Source organism: Lissotriton vulgaris, unplaced genomic scaffold, assembly GCF_964263255.1.
Source record: "Lissotriton vulgaris unplaced genomic scaffold, aLisVul1.2 SCAFFOLD_1362, whole genome shotgun sequence".
In the NCBI taxonomy this organism is placed as follows: Eukaryota; Metazoa; Chordata; class Amphibia; order Caudata; family Salamandridae; genus Lissotriton; species Lissotriton vulgaris.
In genome coordinates, this window is record NW_028246166.1 from 324,029 (window position 1) to 342,148 (window position 18,120).

General features: G+C 40.9%; 1 protein-coding gene across 1 annotated transcript in view; it reads left to right on the forward strand.

Annotated features, from left to right (window-relative positions):
- The window catches only part of LOC147666124 (mucosa-associated lymphoid tissue lymphoma translocation protein 1-like), a 315,600-nt gene that overhangs the window by 294,296 nt on the left and 3,184 nt on the right, over window positions 1-18,120 (forward strand). Inside the window, exons 11-12 of the mRNA XM_086949286.1 lie at window positions 7,714-7,871; window positions 12,611-12,736. Coding sequence (XP_086805412.1) covers window positions 7,714-7,871; window positions 12,611-12,736 — 284 coding nt within the window. The remainder of the gene's footprint in view (window positions 1-7,713; window positions 7,872-12,610; window positions 12,737-18,120) is intronic.

Genomic DNA, 18,120 nt, shown 5'->3' on the forward strand with positions numbered 1-18,120 from the left:
GTCCAATCATAAATGTCCAAAAGCTTTTTATGTAAGTTTATCAGTCCACCCCATTTGTACTCCCACTTGAAGGTGTGTACAAAGAAAGAAAAAATGTGGGAAAAGGTCAGAGTACCTCACGTAAGCATCACCAAGGGAGCTGCTGGTAGGTACTCACCAGTTTGCTCATGTTTCTCATCATTAGTAACTTGCTTATCAGTGAAAAAAAAGATCCAGTGTCTAATATAAAAAATAGGAAGTGAAGAAAGAATACAAAGAAAGTTTGCACAGGAAAGTGCTTGTGTCAAACTAGACCCAGTGATAGTGAACAGCGTATCCACACTTCTCCAAACTAAAAATGAGTTGTGACTCACATGCATATGACCCTACTTTATTCAATGCTATTAGCCCACTCAAGATTAAAAAACGAACTGCGTGTTACAGACCACTTTGGCAACAAAGTCAATTTGGATTGTGGAGTACCTCAGGGCTCCTCCATCTCACCACACCTCTTTAACATATACAAACGCCCCCTCATTCATGCACTCAAAAACATGAAATGCATAATCTAAAATTATGCAGATGATTTGCTATTTCTTTTTAGACTTGATGACTCTCCTTTGTATAAGGAAGATTTTCGAAAGTCCATGTATCCACGATTGGATGAACAGTAAACATATTAAACTCAGTGTGAACAAAACCGAGATTGCAGTCACAAAAAGCAAAATTGACTATTAGGATGTCTTATTTTGGCCCTCTGATATGGGAGATCCCCCACTTCTAAATATATCGATAAAAAGCCTCAGAGTTATCATCGTCAGTGAGTTATTGATGATAACTCTAGTTACGTGCAGTCATTTCGTCCTGTTTCCTGTTGCTCCCCAGGATAAAAAAAATCTCTACGTTTCTGGCCTCTGATGCACTTAGCCAAGTTATAATCGCCTTGGTCATATGACGGCTGGACTACTCCTACTCTCTTACTATTGGATTCCCTAAGACTCTTCATAGGCTCCAAGAGGCCCCTAATCAGGCCACTTATCTGATATTTCAGCAGTCTAAACACTGTCATATTACCCAGTCCTTCTAAAGGACCTCCATTGGGTCCCAATGAAGCAAAGGATTGGCTTTAATGTTATGTGTGTTGTTTTTAAAGCTCTTGACGAGAAGCGTCCTGTCTTTATAACCTCTCAACTCATGAAATACATCCCGAACAGGATGATACACTCCTCTTCTAAGAATTTGTTGTATTTACCCAAGTTTAAAAAGAAGAGAATGAGTGGTTTGAGATTTTCTGTCTTGGTCACCCACATCTGGAACTCTTTTCCTCTTAAGATACGGGTGCCCTCAAATTACACAAAGTTTAGACAGGCTCTCAAGACCTGACTTTTCTGGCAAATGTGTGATTAGTGCATCTTCATATTTCTTTATTTAGCAGTCTGATTTTGCTATGTCTCCTCTGGCTTAGCGCCATGAAATTATTTGGTGTTCGTGCAATTATGAAATTTCCTTAACACAATGTAACATAACATCCTGTCTGGTAGTGCAATAGACTTTGCTTTCCTGTTCCAACACTTCTAATATTCAAAGAATAATCTTGAAAAAATGGTGTGCACATAGTCAGTTAGGTTGATGAAACAGCCATTTGAAGGGTCATTCCTGCATTCTCTTTTTTTGGGCATAATATCCGCGCCAAGCCAAGAGTGAAGAATTGGGGAACTGTTAAATTTTGTAATACCTAAAAGCACATACACAAACTGTCCGTGATTTTATCAGAACCTGGAGCATTGGCTATTTTTGGTGTCAGCACTTATACAGAGGCAAATAGGTCAGGATTCCTGCTTGTGATTTGTGACTTGCTGGTAAGGAGGCATCAACTCCGTCTGTGCAGTGATGGAAAAAAGCAAACAAATCATCCTCCGTTATACTGATCTTGAGAATTGCACCTTGGGCCAGATGCAGAGTTTGGTAGATGGGTTACTCCATCACAAACGTGGCAGGTATCCCGTTGGTGGTATTACTTGTGCATTATATCCTATGACACTTCTAATATAGCGGACAGAAAGTCCTATGTGCCAAACTCAAAACCAAGTCAACACATTTTTTCCACCATTGACAACTGTGGGCCATATTCACAAAAGTAATCTGAGACAAAATTCTAACTTTACGACTTTTGGTATTCACAAAGGGCATTTAGGAGTAGTAAAGTTAGGATTCCTAACTGTAGTAAAGTTAGGATTCCTAACTTTACTACTCCTAAATGTCCTTTGTGAATTCCGAAAGTCGAAAGTTAGGATTTTGTCTCAGACTACTTTTGTGAATCGGGCCCTCTGTACCTTAAAGCTTATCATTCGCTCTATCTGCCTTGAGGTGCTCAGTCTTCCAGGTATGTTCCCAGCTGTAAGTTTTCTCTATTTAGCAGGGTTTTATAAGCCTTGCTGCTGGACCACCCTTTCTCTCTATTCTTTCTTTCTGTGGTGGCCAAGAAGATGTTTTTGCTACTCTGCCTTTCCTGACATACCTGGAGGGATTTCCCTTTAAATACTGCATTCCAGTGACAGATTTGGTCAGGAGTAACTCAGTTCTCACAGTAACTCAGTTCTCACACGCATACCTCTACATACTGGTAGGATTTGAGTGATTCAATACATGAGCACCCTAGAATAGCTGTAATGATGGTGTGTATAGTAATAAGTATGTGAACCGTAAAGTATAGTGAAGTGTGAATAGTAAAAAGCATGCAACTTAACTTCCCTGGAGTCCCACTTCCGAGTTCCTTGACTTTTTTCTAAAACGACATTATTTGGTGCAAATTTGCATAATATAACATAACTTGCTGCAAGATATAATATAAAGGGCTCCTGACCACATTTGGAATATTCCTCAATGCCATGTCCATCATAAAGTGCCTGTTAGAGTAAACATTATAAAATGGATTGTGGTAGATTGTGCTGCCTGTTACTAAAGGTATAATGCCAAATGAAATCTCAACTTGCTCCCTTTACCAGCCCACATACCTCTTTTAGTGTTCTGCCTCACCTACAAAGCTGTGAACTAAAAAAAAGACCGTATTTGGCTGGCCAGAATTACATACCAGGCTGTCTGAGGCACAACATACCACATGCAGCAGTAACGTCATGAGGCTTGATGCAAGAAAATGAAGGAAGAAAAGGACAAGATGAAAGGCCTTCTCCTGTGATGCTCCAACTATCTGGAACTCCCTCACCAACCAGATCTGGCAACACTTCTGAACTTCAGAAGGAGCTGAAACCTCTCCTCTCTAAAGAATACCCAAGCCATGCACTACTCTCATGTATGATGGGCCCAGTTGAAAGCCACCTGCCGTAAAACTCTAAACTCATGTTCCTTCTCCCACACCCATGTTCCTTCTCCCACACCTGCATAAATCATTATTTCTTAAGACTTAGATGTGTTTTAGGCAAATCCTCACAAATACATAAAGGCAGAATAAGGTTTTCTCCTTCAGCAAAGAGCAGGTGAGTCGCTCTATGTTTGTTCCTTTCCAGGCTTGGTTTGATGTCCATCACGCTGTACTTTATATTTAAAGCAGGGGTCTCCAAACTGGTCCTGGAGGGCCAGATCCATGCCACATTTTTTGGATATCCCCAATGAGATACATGTAGTAATTTAAAAAATCTGGCATGGATCCGGCCCTCCAGGACCGGTTTGGAGACCCCTGATTTAAAGGATACCTGTTAATTTGACATCAGCAGGTAACCCAAACCAATCCTAACTGTCCATTAAGTGCCTCAGTCCTGTTATAGTGTGATGTATTTCGTGATCCGAGAGAAATTGCCCTACGGCTGAAGTGTGGGACTTTAACCCCTGATCCTGTTGTACTAAGGTCAGCCCCTATTAAAAACAAAATAGTTCTTCTCACTTCCTGCAGGATCTCTAGTTGGGTGTCCCATGTAGGAAGGAGCTTGTGAGTTTGGTGGAGAGTCACAGCTGACTAGGGAATGGTGGCGACATCCGTACAAAAATAAGTCTGCCAAAGTCAGCTCAGCATGGACTGCACTACCTTTGCAAAACGTGCGTTCATTAGTATCTTTCAGACATAATTTAATTATGTTGTCAGACTGGGTCATGTTTGACAAATTGCATAACACTTTAACTTCGAAGGTACAGTGCTAAGGATTCGCTTCTTTCAGGATGTAGCCGAAGGAAGAGCACAGGGCCATAGGAGGCCTTGTCAGAGCTAATGACTGTCTGTAGCAAGACACCAACCAATTTATCAGAGCTAGGATATCCCTGCCTGAATTTTTTCATACAGACAGCCCAATTTCAATATGGCAGGTGGGAAAGTCAGACAAGCACCTCTAACCATCTGCAGAGTTCAATACCAAATGTGCTTGCTTCATGGTCCGAGGCAGTGGGAAACACAGGCCCCCCTACACTCCAGAAAGCAGTGGTCCATCACAAGGTCCAGCCAGTGGAGAATGCACAATTCAGGAAGGAATTTATGTGCAGTTCTACAAAGGGGGGAAGGACCCTTCTCTTTGCAATAACTTAAAAGATCAATCTCAGCACAGCAGGGACACAAAATAGGAGAACGTTCAGGCAAACTGGGATGGGCAGTAGGCAAACACTTTTGTCACCCGTCAGGCAGAGGCAGTCCAGCCCTACAGTCACAAATGGGTGGACCAGAATACAGGTCACATTAGATGTGTTCCCTCTTCATCACAAAAGAACCACAAGTACATCTATATAGGGGGTTGTATCAGGGGCCTCCATCTTGGGAGTCAATTGTGCACATAGGCAATCCTGCAGACACACACAAATGCAATCCACCTGATACTCTAAATTGCTGACTCAGCGCCCCATCAGGGTTATCATTCCTCACCCCAAAGCCTGGCACCACAGCTCATCAGGAACTTAGTAATTAAGTGGCCCTGGACCTCTCCTCCATGGATCACCCATCAATTTACTCCACACGGTGGTAAATAGCAGCTTTGCATATATTGTGGTCAGTTACCCACATCGCTGTTGACTGAACCACAGTTAGTTGTACCAAGGAGGATGGGACCTCCATTTAGCAGTCCATGGAAGTCACACCCCCAAGTACAGGATATACCAGATCTCTGGACCTCCATGGGTTGGGCTCAGTACTGGCCATGCCTAGAAAGGTGGGTGAGGCCATAAGGCCATGTGGAGGCAGCACACTCACGGGGACATCACTGGCGCTTTTTCAGATGGATTGCACACATTATCACTGTAAACCTGCTCTGGAATTCAGTGTTTGTGGGTGAAGCTTGGGTTCCCCAGCACTGCAGTGTAAGGCTGGAGGCTGGGAGATGCCAGTAATATGCAGGTTATCTGTCTGAGCCACAGTAGAGGTGTAAGCCAGCTATGCCCCACCCCCAACAAATTGTGAGCACAGTCTTTAGCAAATAAGAGAATTCAATTTAAATTGCAGGCCCATGTAACTACTACCTCAATGTTTTGCTTGCCAAATGTTGACATTATATGAAAAAAAGTATTACTGTAGTTAGGGGAGCCCTTGAAATAAAAGGGACTATCGTAATTGTCAAGTCTTTGGCCTTTCTAAAGAAGAAATGTTCACCATATGATGAAAATACGCAATCAGGCAGTAAAATTTCCACTAAAGTGAGAAATATGTTTTTTTATTATTGTTGCATACCACCATCTAATGTCCAAGTACCTTTACAGGCTGGAGAGGAAAGGAGGAAGAGGCATTATGTTGGGCAAATGGTTGTTGAAAAGAGTGGAGCTGCTAACTTCTCACATCTTTGAAAATTGTAATTGCCCCCTAAACACAGCAAAATGTAGTTTAATTCAGAAAAATGGTCTTAATACCAGAAATCATTTGGCTATGCACCTTGAAGCCTAATGGTCATCTGCAAGGGCATTATGCTTGATTTGATTTGTTAGTAAAACTCTGTTCAACACTCACAATTCCAATTATGAAATGAGAAAAAGGCATAAAGTTCGTAAAACAATAAGATACTCTACTTTTTGTGTGTATGACTGTATTTCCAAAAAGAAGTCAAATATTCAATTTGGGATGTCTTTCCAGGTCCCATGAGCAGTAGAAGTTATTGTGGGTGTCAGTGCCTAATTTGCACAAACCGAAAAAATGTGCCAGGTCCCTTGTCAGGAGACCATTCCACCATTGTCCCTGCCAAAGCTGCCAATAACAGCATCAATACTCCACTAATCATCCACTCTTAAAAGCATAATAAATCCAGGTCCCCATAGCTATAAAGGTGGCCTGTCTATTAGACATTTTTTATTGTGTATTGAATTAATAAACATCTCTTTTGCTTGTCTTTAAATTCAATTGCGAGCGCCACAGTGTGTCAGTCATCAGTGCCAAGCACCGAAAACCACCAGCTCAAATAAAGCACTGGTGGGCATAAGAGGCATCAGCACTCCCAATAACCTCTTGAACAAAACTCAACACTGGGTAACACTTAAACACCTCAAACTTAACACCCTCAAAACTGAATTCCTATTCATCTTGCCTCCCAACCCCAACTCTAACATCACAGACTGACTCCCACTGCTCACCGCCTTGAACTGTACCCCACATATTGTTGATTCAGCAAAATCCCTAAAAATAACACTAGACCTCTCCATGATGAATCACATCAGCTCCACAACCAGAGGGGCCAATTTCCCTTTCCACTTCTTAAGAAAACTAAAGCCTTTCCTGCCCAATGCTGATCTCAAGATGGTGGTTCATGCTCTTGTGATCTCCAAACTTGACTATGGGAATGCTACCGTTGTTGGCCTACCAAAAATAAAACTAGCACCGCCGAGGGCTACCCTTCATGCTGCTGCACAGCTCATCACAGGCATAAAGAAGAAGAATCACATCACCCCAGCCCTCCACTCTCTGAACTGGCTACCTTATGAATGTACGATCCACTTAACAATAGCATGAATGACATACAAAGCTATCCACCACAACACTCCTCTTTACCTGGCTCAGAAACTGGTGTTATCCAGAAGGAATAGAGCTTCTCATAGTACATCCTCCCTGCTGCTGAAACCCCCATATTTTCACAAAAAGAAACCTATAGGAGATCTTTCTCTGGAATTGCCCTAAGAATTTGGAACTATCTTCTCCCAGAGATTAAGACCATCCCTTCATTTGTTCTTTTAAAAAACTAAGTAAAAATGAGACTACTGAATAATCTCCTTCCTATCTGAGGCGACTATCCATGCTAATTTGATTTCTTTGCTGGTGTTTTCACTATGTCTCTCTCTAGTATCTTTTCATGCTGTATATTCTAGATTTTGCTCTGACACCAACATTTTGGTTTTATTTGTGCTCTATAAAACTTTATAAATAAAAAAAAAGAGTTTTGTGCCCACCTTGTGAAAATACACAATATTCTTACATATCCAGCTAGTTGCCATATGAAGTTTGCTGCTTCCTATGTGTAGGTAAATTTGCATTTTTACAGCAGGAAGTCCATAAAACCTCTTTGAAAACTAAAATTGCTAAATCATGCCTACTGTTTGGTGGAAATACATTACCTGTGTGATATGGCATTGTGCATAGGATTTGCCAGATTGTATATTCCAGCAGCATATTGGTTATGCAAATGATTTGTTGTTACTTGATGTCTAACACCCAGTTTCTTAAAGCTGAAAGCATAGTTTGGTCATTAACAAGTTATCAAGGGGAACCAGTGAATAGTAGTTATGTTTGTACTCCTAAATATTTTTACAAATCTTTCTTTTTAGAGCTTCCTGAAAGCATGTCTTTTGAATTTGACTGTGGAGTTCAAATCCAGCTAGGATTTGCAGCAGAATTCTCTAATGTGATGATCATATACACAAGAATAGTGCAGAAGCCTCCAGAAATTGAGCTTTGTGAGGCGTACGTCACAGACTTCCCACTTGTAAGTTGTACTTCATTTCTAATAAGTTATATTCTCTTTGTTTGGATCTTAAGATCCATTTGTAGAAAGAACATATGTATGATAAGAAAACGTTTTTTATACCATTCTGAAACCCTGCAGACAGTTATGAAATAATTAATTTGTTAGAACTGAATTGATAAAAGGTGTTTGACTTCTTTATGAGTAACGCTTTTTTCCTTCCTCGCAGTTTTTCCCCAGTGTGTGGGGAAAAGCAGCACTTTGTGTCTGGTGATAGGAAATGTGCTACAATTGATGTGTGAGCAGACATTTTAATGCGTGCCTCCTTCTGCACTGACCGTGTCCCTACTTATGCTTTACCCATCTGTTCCATTTTGTCTGCTGGTCTCCCCAGTATTGTATTCTAGCTCAGTTCAGTTTTTGGTATGTACTGCTGGTTTTCGTTTATTTAGTGTGTTGAATTGTGGGATTTGCAGTCCAACTTCTGTAGTTTGTCCCTCTCATTCCTTGGTGACAAATCTGTTTTCCCTCCAAATTTCTCCTTTGCTCTGTGCTTAGGCCTGTGTGCTGAAACAGTGCACCCCCAGCCACCATTTTGTGTTAACAAGCCAGTGAGGCCAGCTCCCCTCCCCCCCCCCACCCCCCCCCCCCCCCCCCAGCAACAGGGATTTTCTACATCAGAGGGTGCTTCTGTGAGCTGTTGAAACTGTATTTACTGGGGCCTGTGCACTTCGTTTTTTGGCCAGCAGGGGGAGTAAAGCTTTATTCAAACAGTATTGTTAGATTTCGAGTTAGTGAAGCCTTTACCTGCTAAAGTCCAAAGTTGTGGCTTGAGCCTGTCTGTCTCGTAGGAGATTCTGAACAGGAGCAAGCAGCTTCCAACTCCCTGGCCAGCAAACCTTGTCTGAGGTTGCTGGGACCTTATATGGTATGCTGATGGTTGGCACATGTGTACACTGATTGGTGGTTGTATCTGGTGTTTCTATTGGGTTAGGGTTAATGTCCTCATTGGCTGGGTATTTGAGGGTTCTGATTGGTTTCTCGGTCTGTGATTCAATCATTGCAGGGTTGGGACTAGGGCTAGGGTTCGCATTTCTATAGGAAGTAGGGACTAGGGCTTCCTATGTTATTGGTTGTTGGGAGTAGGGTGGGACTAGGGCTACGGTTAGACCTTTAATTGGAAGTAGCGATTTAGTGCTTCTGGTGTGATTGGTTGTTGGACCAGTTGTGGGACTAAGAGTAGGGTTAGGCTTTATATTGGAAGTAGGGACTAGGGCTACTTGTACCATTGGCTGCTTGGACTTGGGTTGGGACTAGTGGTAGGACTAAGGCCTTTATTGGATGTCGAGATCAGGATTTTTGAACTGATTGGGTGCTTGGACTAGGGTTAAGATTGGCTGCAAGGTCCTAGTCTCCTATTGGTTCAAGATGTTAGGGCTAGTGTTGTGATTGGATAGTGTTAGGGCTAGGGTTCCCAATGGCTGAAGGGGTCCCCTCATTACTAGGGCTACAAAAAGGGCCAGGCTTAGGGCGTCTCAGCCCGGGCGTCGTGGCTAAGGGTGGAGAGGACAAGGGTAGTTGCCTGTTTGGGCCTGTTAAGGGTGGAGAGGACAAGGGTAGTTGCCTGTTTGGGCCTGTAAAGGGTGGAGAGGACAAGGGTAGTTGCCTGTTTGGGCCTGTTCGAGACTGGTCGGGACTAGGGCCTGAAATGCTGCCCTTTTTCTCTTAAAAAAAAATAAAAAATCCTTCACTCTTTTATCCCTCCACTATCCTTTTTCTATCAAAATTAACAGACTAACATGTTCACTTCTCAAAATCCATGTTCCATATTCAACTATACTATTATACTACCCAAATAACTGAATAACATATCTACTACTCAAATTACTTCATATTTATACTATACTAATTTTCAACACTAATCCTTTATGGGTTCCGGAGTGGCGTGCTACTTGCCAAAAAAGCGCTTCAACACCCATCAGGGGTAACAAGTGCTATATGAATGCAAATCTTTCTTCCCCTTTTATCCATCCGCTATCCTTCTCACGCCAAGTAACACACTAATATCCACCACTGAAATTACCTCATATTTCACCATATTAATTCACCACTAATCCTTTATAGGCTCCCTGAATAGCATGCGTCAACAAGCGAGCGATAAATAAATACAAACCTTTGTCCTACTCTATCCTTCTGCTATCATTCCAAATCCAAATAACTGACTAACCTATCCACCACTTAAAATGTACTTGCATGTTTCACTATACTAATTCAAAACTAATCCTCTGTGGGTCCCGGAGTAGCGTGCTACCCGCCGAAAAAGCGCTTCGATGCCTCGTCAGGGGTAGTAAGCGCTATATAAATGCAAATACAATACAATACTTGCAAATCCACCTTTAGTGAGTATGATTCACATACAAGTTAACATCTAGTATCTGGTTCCATTCAGGCATGGACTTGTTGCCTCTTTTCCTACTCCCTTTCTACTTTTAAGATGAATTTACTGGGCCTACACTCCGGGTGGGGTGTTACATGTAGCTCATGAGCGACATCTCGATATACACATTTCTACTGAGCTCACTGTGCTGATAGAGACATGATATTGGGCCTAATAACAAGATCATCATGAACATAATCACTTAAATGTTTTGCTGAAACTAGACAGCTCATGTCATTATTAGCACCGACATGAAATAATGTTAGGTATTACCTTATCCACCACCCTCTATAGAAAATGGGAATAATATGTGAATTAAAGACATGGAATATGTGATATTGCACATTGCTGTATGTTGCATTGAATTTTGAAATGTTTCGTGTTAGAAATAATGTTTTGCAGAGGTTTGAGTGAAGGCTAAATGAGAACATCAGGGGTCTAACAGGTCTTCAGATCTTGCATAACCTGTGAATTGTCTGCCTTCTGATATTTTTGTTTTAGAGCCTCTTTACACCCCTAATAATTAAAGGAATTTGAAATGTAGCCCACGCTACTAGGTGAGAAGAAAATAATTGATAATTGCCAAAACCAAAACCAGAATATCAATATTTAAGCTTAAATATTACATTTGGAGATTTAACCTCCGGTTTTGTAATGAATCTTGTCTTCATATACAGCAAATAAATACATATTCTAGTTGTCACTAATGTATCCCTCTATCATTCAATACATAGACATAGAATGTGGGAACTCCATATTCCTAGAGGTACAATTTGTTTATTACCTAAAATATGTCTTTCAAACAAGTGAACACAACTGTGCCTTTGGCAAAATTGAAGCCTGTAAAGAGAGGCTGTTGCATGACGGTAGGCTATGAATCTGAAAAGGCTTAGTTTGTTCTTTCTTCTGAGATTTAACAAATCATGTGGGAAAGCTTTGTAGATTTCAAAAGTCAAATTGGTCTTCCAGCATAATGTCACGTTTGCCACTATTTTCCCTCTTATCAAGACGCCACAATAGCGTGCTACATACAGGTTCATCTGTTAACCCACTTTGGCAATTGACTGTACAGTAAAAAAAGTCACCTCCATGTGATTTGGGTTATTGGCCTCTACGCTGAAACAATCTAAAGGTTCTACTTAGTACTTGGCCTTCAATTTTTAATAAACATTGCCTTCTTTTTTTAAGTTCAAAGAAAGTTTATTGAGCAAAAAGAGGTGTCAATACAATAAACATAAATGGTACAGAAAAGAAGCAAAATAAGCTAGAAAAACATTGCATAAATATCAGAAAAAGAAAATAAGTGCACTGGTTATGGAAATAAGTGATGTTATACAAAACAGTAGTAAAATCTGTTATACAGGAAAATATTTAGGAACTATAAGAAACGTTGCCTTCTTAAGAGTACAGGTTCAGGAGCATCATAGTCTTCCTGAGATCCAAGGCCATCATACTGTAATAAGGTAAAGTGGAAACAAAACACTCAACAATATTCTTAAGCAGAAAATGAACTTTCTCAAAATTAGTTATATTTGTATGTTTTTGTGGGTACAGTAAGTATAGTAGCTAACTAAAACATTGCCCATTAAGAATCATTTGAGATATAGTGCATCAGGGCCAGTTGGTCATAGATTGCTAATGCGGGACAATGGACCATGACACAACTATTGGTGCTCTTCTTCTGTCAAATGTGAGGAATATGGCATCAAATAAGAACTGCAGACCCTGTCTTGTATCTTTTGAATGGAAGTCAATCCTATGTTGTCACACTCTATCTTCAAACACTACAATTTGTTTAAAAATTCATCTTTTCACTGAGTCACACACCCAAATGGTAACAGTTTGTACTACATCCACATGGAGCATACACCTGTGTCTAGAAATCTTTGGGAGAATGCATTGGATGCTTACAAGTACAGTTCCTTTCAAGGGTGTGGTTGTGCCTTATAGTTCATTTATATTTATATTTTATCATGATATTATATTTCCAGATATGCACATTGATATACATAATGAGGTGCTCATAATGCATGCATAATATGAAAAATGCAATAGCGCAATATCTTGCAATGTGACTCCTGCACTATCTACATCAAAAGGTATGGATTTTAGTAGGTCATTAAAAAATACGCATATTTGTGTTTTTTCTTTTTTTTTCTTTTGTGGAAGGCAATATGTTAGAACAATGTGTTGTATGCCTAACTAACTTTTAGAGCCAGAGTCTCAGATTCCTTTTGTGCCTGGAACGAAATAATGACAGTCAGCCTGCCAAATTTTTAGATTCTGCATATGTTACTGACTTGTGTTTATTTTGTGTTACCAGGACCTTGACGTGGATCCCAAATTGACCAATAAAGGCACTCCTGAGGAAACTGGCAGCTACTTAGTGTCAAAGGACCTCCCAAAGCACTGTTTGTACACGCGGCTAAGTTCATTACAAAAGTTAAAGGTACATATCTTTGCTGCCTTATTTACTCTGTCCTATACTTGTAATTCTTGTATTTTCAATTATTCCGTTTAAAATGGTGAGGAAAAGTACCGAAATGTAGTTTGATATTTAGGTAAACTTTATAACTATGAATGGATTGGGTTGTGGTTAGTCAAAACGACCTGCTGATTCTACTTGCTAATTTCGAATTGTGTAGGCTGTTTTTGAATAAATAATGTGCTTTTATTGCCACTAATGGTATAGGTGGTGAGCTGTATCAAACTCAGGTCGAGAATAAATTGTATAATTGGCATTCTGTTTTTTTTTTTAAAACCGGTATTCTCATTATTTTGCTCCACCGATTAATGACTTCTTTAGAGTGTGTTAAGTGTCATTTGCTTATCCTGTAGTAACATGCCCAAGTCGAAGCAACTGTGCATTATTAGGGTATTCATAATGAGAATAAATATATATAAAGCATGTAAGACATTAACTCCTCCACCAATATGTTCATTAAAATCAGAGTAAAATGAATTACTCATGGCATCTTCTGCTGTCCCAGGTCATAAAAGTTTCTAGTGTCTCCTTGTGTTTGCTTTGTTTGCCTTAAGTTGGCACGGTATGCCCAGATGTGGGTCCCTTGCTCACTTTGCCACTGGATTCAAGCTAGCCTGGCTGATAAGGGCTGTTAGCCCGAAACCAGTCCCAGATTGTTTGTTTCCAGTCCAGGGAAGACATGGCTTGGTATTTCGAGCTGGACTGTTCCAATGAGGCACAGGGCCAAGACTGATTTGCATATAGCTGTGTCTGAACTGGGGTGGTCAAGTGAGCTAAAGAACGATGATGGATTCAACCCAGATCTGTGACTGGGGGTGCGTGTCTGGAAAGTTTCAGCGCTCCGTCCATCATCTCCTTGTGTTTGCTTCATAATAGTTTCTGCCACTTCTAAGTGCTGTAAATAAACAACTTTACTATTACTCTAAGTTGGGTATGTAAATGTATTTGAGCTTGTATAGCGCACAGCTACCCGCAGTGGGTTTCCCGGCGCTTGCTTAGGGAACCCGTCCTGGTATTCCCCTGCGAGATAACCCATTTTTGGGCATCCCCAAGGTGAAAGCCAGGCATCCCACCGCGAGGGGCCCTTGTGGAGATTAAGCAAGCTATTGCCCAGAGTTGCAGAGTGGGACTCCATGATTGGAATAGGCACCGAGGCGAGAATTGTCAGGTCTGGGGAAATTTGAGCCCAAGACCCGCCGAGGCGGGGAATTGAACCCTGGTCCGGGCCAGACCTCTGCATCAGGGTCTGCCGCTTCAACCACTTGAGCCACACTTCTCCTGGGTATGCCTGTGTGTTAAGACTTAGGCCTCTGTTCAGTTCCGATAATTTTCTACACTGGTATGAATTCATGAAGTCCATGAATTTAAACCAGTTTTAAAGTCAGGACCAAGAATCCAGAAAAGCAACATTTCATTTCTGAGTAATCAGGAAAGTACTTCTAGCAGCAAAAAGGTAGGATGTCATTTTAGATTTCAGCAGAAAAAATGGAAAGTATTAAATAGACAGATGTGTGCCTCCAGCACCCTCCCACACTGCCTAGCAGAACAGTTCATTTCAGTCAGTGCCACTGGAAATATAGAACATGAGAGGACCAAATTATGCAGCAAGAAAATGCAAATTATGTGGCGAAATACAGCATAAAGTGTGATAGTAGTGCGTCATTATTTTGTTTTTTTAGACATGGTAACACTATCTGGGCAAAGGTTTTACCTCATTAGTACTGGTGTAACAACCAAATACAATAATAGACAATTGAAAAATAACTAGCCAACCTTTGCAAAAGACCATTACCTGCGCTGGATACGTATCACCAAATTTGTTTAACTTTTGATCCATTTGAGTTAGAAACTATTTTGTTTCGAAATTCTGCTGAATATGCAGCAGATTATGGATTAAATGGCACATGCAGCAAATTCATAATTGTGTGTAAAATGTAGCATCCACTTAATCACACAATTCCGGTGACCCTGATTATAATTGCCAACTTCAACAAAGGACTCTACATGGCATTAAAAGAAAAATGGATGTTGATTTCCATGACATGCTTGTGGCAGGTAAAGAAGCCTTCCAATTCATTAATAAATACACATTTAATTTGTGTACAACATGTTTAGGAGAAATTAGCTAAAGTGGCTTTTTAACACTTTCATTGAAGAGCATTGCGTGAAACAGGCAGTGCTCAGCAGTGGTGCTGGAACAATTTTCAGAGAGGGGTTGCTGACATCAATGTTATGTTACTGAAGTCATAGGGATTGTGAGAAATCCAAACTTCAAAAAGAACAAAGGTAGAAAATGAGCCGCACGCAAGCAGCAGGAGAGTGGTGAGAATGTGGTTTGTTGCTGGTGGGGCATTTCCAAGCACACTGTTGCAAATGTATGGCTAAACCATGGTGTATTAGCACATTATTATTTACAGCCAACATATTTTCCATTGGAATGGTCATTACATTTGCACAGACATGTAGTTTTTGTGATGAAACTACACAGCACAAGATCAATAATGTGTGGAAATCCGATTTTAGTGACTATTATTTGCTCATCACCAAGTAAAGTGTCAGTTTTGATGCCATTAAAATCTTTGTTGCCAACACACTTCAGGAATATACATAACATCCTGATTCATTTGTTCTTTCCTGCTGCTGCTATGTTTTCAAATATTTGTACAGTTCATGTTCAGGTATTTAAGTTTTGTTGTGTGCTATAAAAGAGTTCACACCCTACAGCCTTTTCTTTAGCACCCCCTACACCTCACCCAGCAAGATTGTCACATAGTTCACTTTAAAAGCTCCTCTGACTTTGCAATTAGAGAAAGACAAGTAAACATCAATCTCCATGTTAAAAGAATGAGCAGCAATTTGTCAGAAGGCAGAGCCTGACATTGGACCTCTGTGACAAGAAAAAAGCTAAATTTAAAGGCATCTGTGTTGTTCATTTACATTCTGAACTCTGTCTTGGCCATGTGGGAGTGCTGCAGCACCCCCTGCAGCCTTACTTCCAGCGAAACGACTGACAGGAAAAACAGCCCTTCAAGTAAATGAATTTCTTCCTTTCTTGCTTTCTTCTTTGGAGAGCTTTAAACAAGTCTCAATAATTGATCTATCTTCACTGTGTCCCGAAAGCTGCGCTCACCCAACTGAAATGTTGATTAAATTCGTTTCCCGCCAGTGGCACGTGTCACTTCATCTGGCTCGAAAGCTGCTTTTAAGGAGACAAAGTCACTAGGGATTTAAGTAATAACTGCTTGAATGCGTCATCCATCGGATCAGAAGCCGGAACTGCAGAGCTCACCAAATTGCAGCCATCTTATGTCACGCACCACTGGAGTCCTTGTGTAATGACACAAATACACAGCCCGTGAAAGAAGCTATTCCAGGGGGAGGGGCACAGCTGCAGGGGCGTGAATACTGCTCCACACATGCCGTGGTATTTGGTGGTGATTTTGAGGTTCCCCCGCTGTACCCGTGATGATCTCGGTTCCTTTAATTGTACAATGCTTGTTTATAATGTTTCGTCTATTTACAGAAAATTAGAGGAGTCAGAGAGGTGCCATTTTAGTGTCCTGTCCGTTACTGTCCGAGTTGCACCGTGAGTCGGTGTTATGGGTGACTTTGTAAGTAAACACATTGAATTATATAGTCGAAGGCACAGTTCGACATAATCAAGTGACAAATTAGCACCGAGAAGGAGCCTCTACCTGCAGGTTGAACATTAAAAAGACACACACTGAAGACTTGTTTTGGCATTAACGGGAAAGCTCAAATTCATGAAAGATGCTCCTGTAAGATTAAATTAATCGTCTTAGGTTCGAGTCCTGACCAGGGCAGCTGAGCTACTTTTGAGGCAGTGTGAAATAAAAGTTGAAACACAGTGATCAAAAGAAAGTTGTAATTTAATGAAAGCCACATGCCAAGTGTAGGAAAAGCAACTCGGATTTAAAGCCTAGGTTATGGTGCTTTCGGTGCAGAGTGCGTGACTTTCAACAGAAAGAACCATTAAGTGGAAGCGAAACAGCACAAAGGGGATGTGGCTGGTTGGCTTACAGAAACAGCGATGGTGTTTAAATACAGTCAACAAAAATAGGCGGGAGAACATGTCAAAACACAGGCTTTCATTGAGCACCAAAAGCAACAGAAAAAGTAGGTGTCTGAATGTGAGCAGTGGAAGGATTCAACTCAGCACCCCACGTGTCTAAAATACTTCTTGCCGGGACAAACGCAAGAATAGGGAGGAACGCCATGGAATTAAGAAGAGAAAACTGAGATCGAAAGCAAAGCCATCCAATCATAAACAAGGGGCATAAACAAGACCTACTCTATGTATATTTGGAACAACAGGTCTAACCAACAGACAGCTAAAATGGTTTGTAGCCGACACCTAAAATAGTAGGTAGGGAAACCTCAAAACGGCATACAATGTGTTTCGGTACAAAACAAAAAAGTCCATTCTTCTGAGCTCCCTGGAAGGTCTGACATCAGTGGTTGATTCATCGAATGTCTCTACACTGAGGTTTTTAAATCTGTTGGCAGTTTTCGCCGTTATCGATCATAATTTCTTGCATGGCTGTCTATGGGTGGTCATACAGGCTGGTTTTTCCATAGAGTGACTGGATTTGTATTTTTTTTCATTCGTTTTTTTTGGCATCCTACCTATCTGACCCTTGCACACGCCATTGAAGATTTCCCCCAAGCGTCTGTTCTTATTCTCAAATTTTTACATTCATGTTTAGCCAAATTAATCCACTCCCGCGGCTTCTGCAAGTAGGACAGTGACACTCATTTGTCATCTGCTAGGATAGCACAGTGTTGTCGGAACCATCTTTCCAAATATGCAGAAGCAGCTCAGGGAGCAGGTGAGTAGTCCTAGTTTAAACTAAATGCAAGTAAAACTGATATTCTGGTACTGAGGAAGACTACTGGACCAGTGAAGTGTCTTTTTCCTGTGCATTAGCCTGGGCCCTGATTCAATGCCAGATTGAACCTCCCAGATGTCCTATTATATCCACATGTACACTCCGCCTGCATTACCTAAAGAATATCTTCTGTTTCTTGGCAAAACTAGTATTTGCAAATGCCATTGACTCCCATGTGTGTCATATTATTTTTTTAATTTGGGGCCCCAAAACACCAATTTAAACAACACTATTTAATCGAGAATCAAGAGGCCTAGAATATTTGCACACACTTTGCTTGCCAAAACAGACTGTTTTCACTGTCTTTCATCGACTCCACCTCCAAGAAAATGTGATTTATTAGAAAAGTGATGTTCCAATATTAATTCCGTTATTAGAGAGTTGGAGGTAGAAATCAGCAAAAAGGGCCTTTCTAGTCTCTACCTCAACTAACAACTA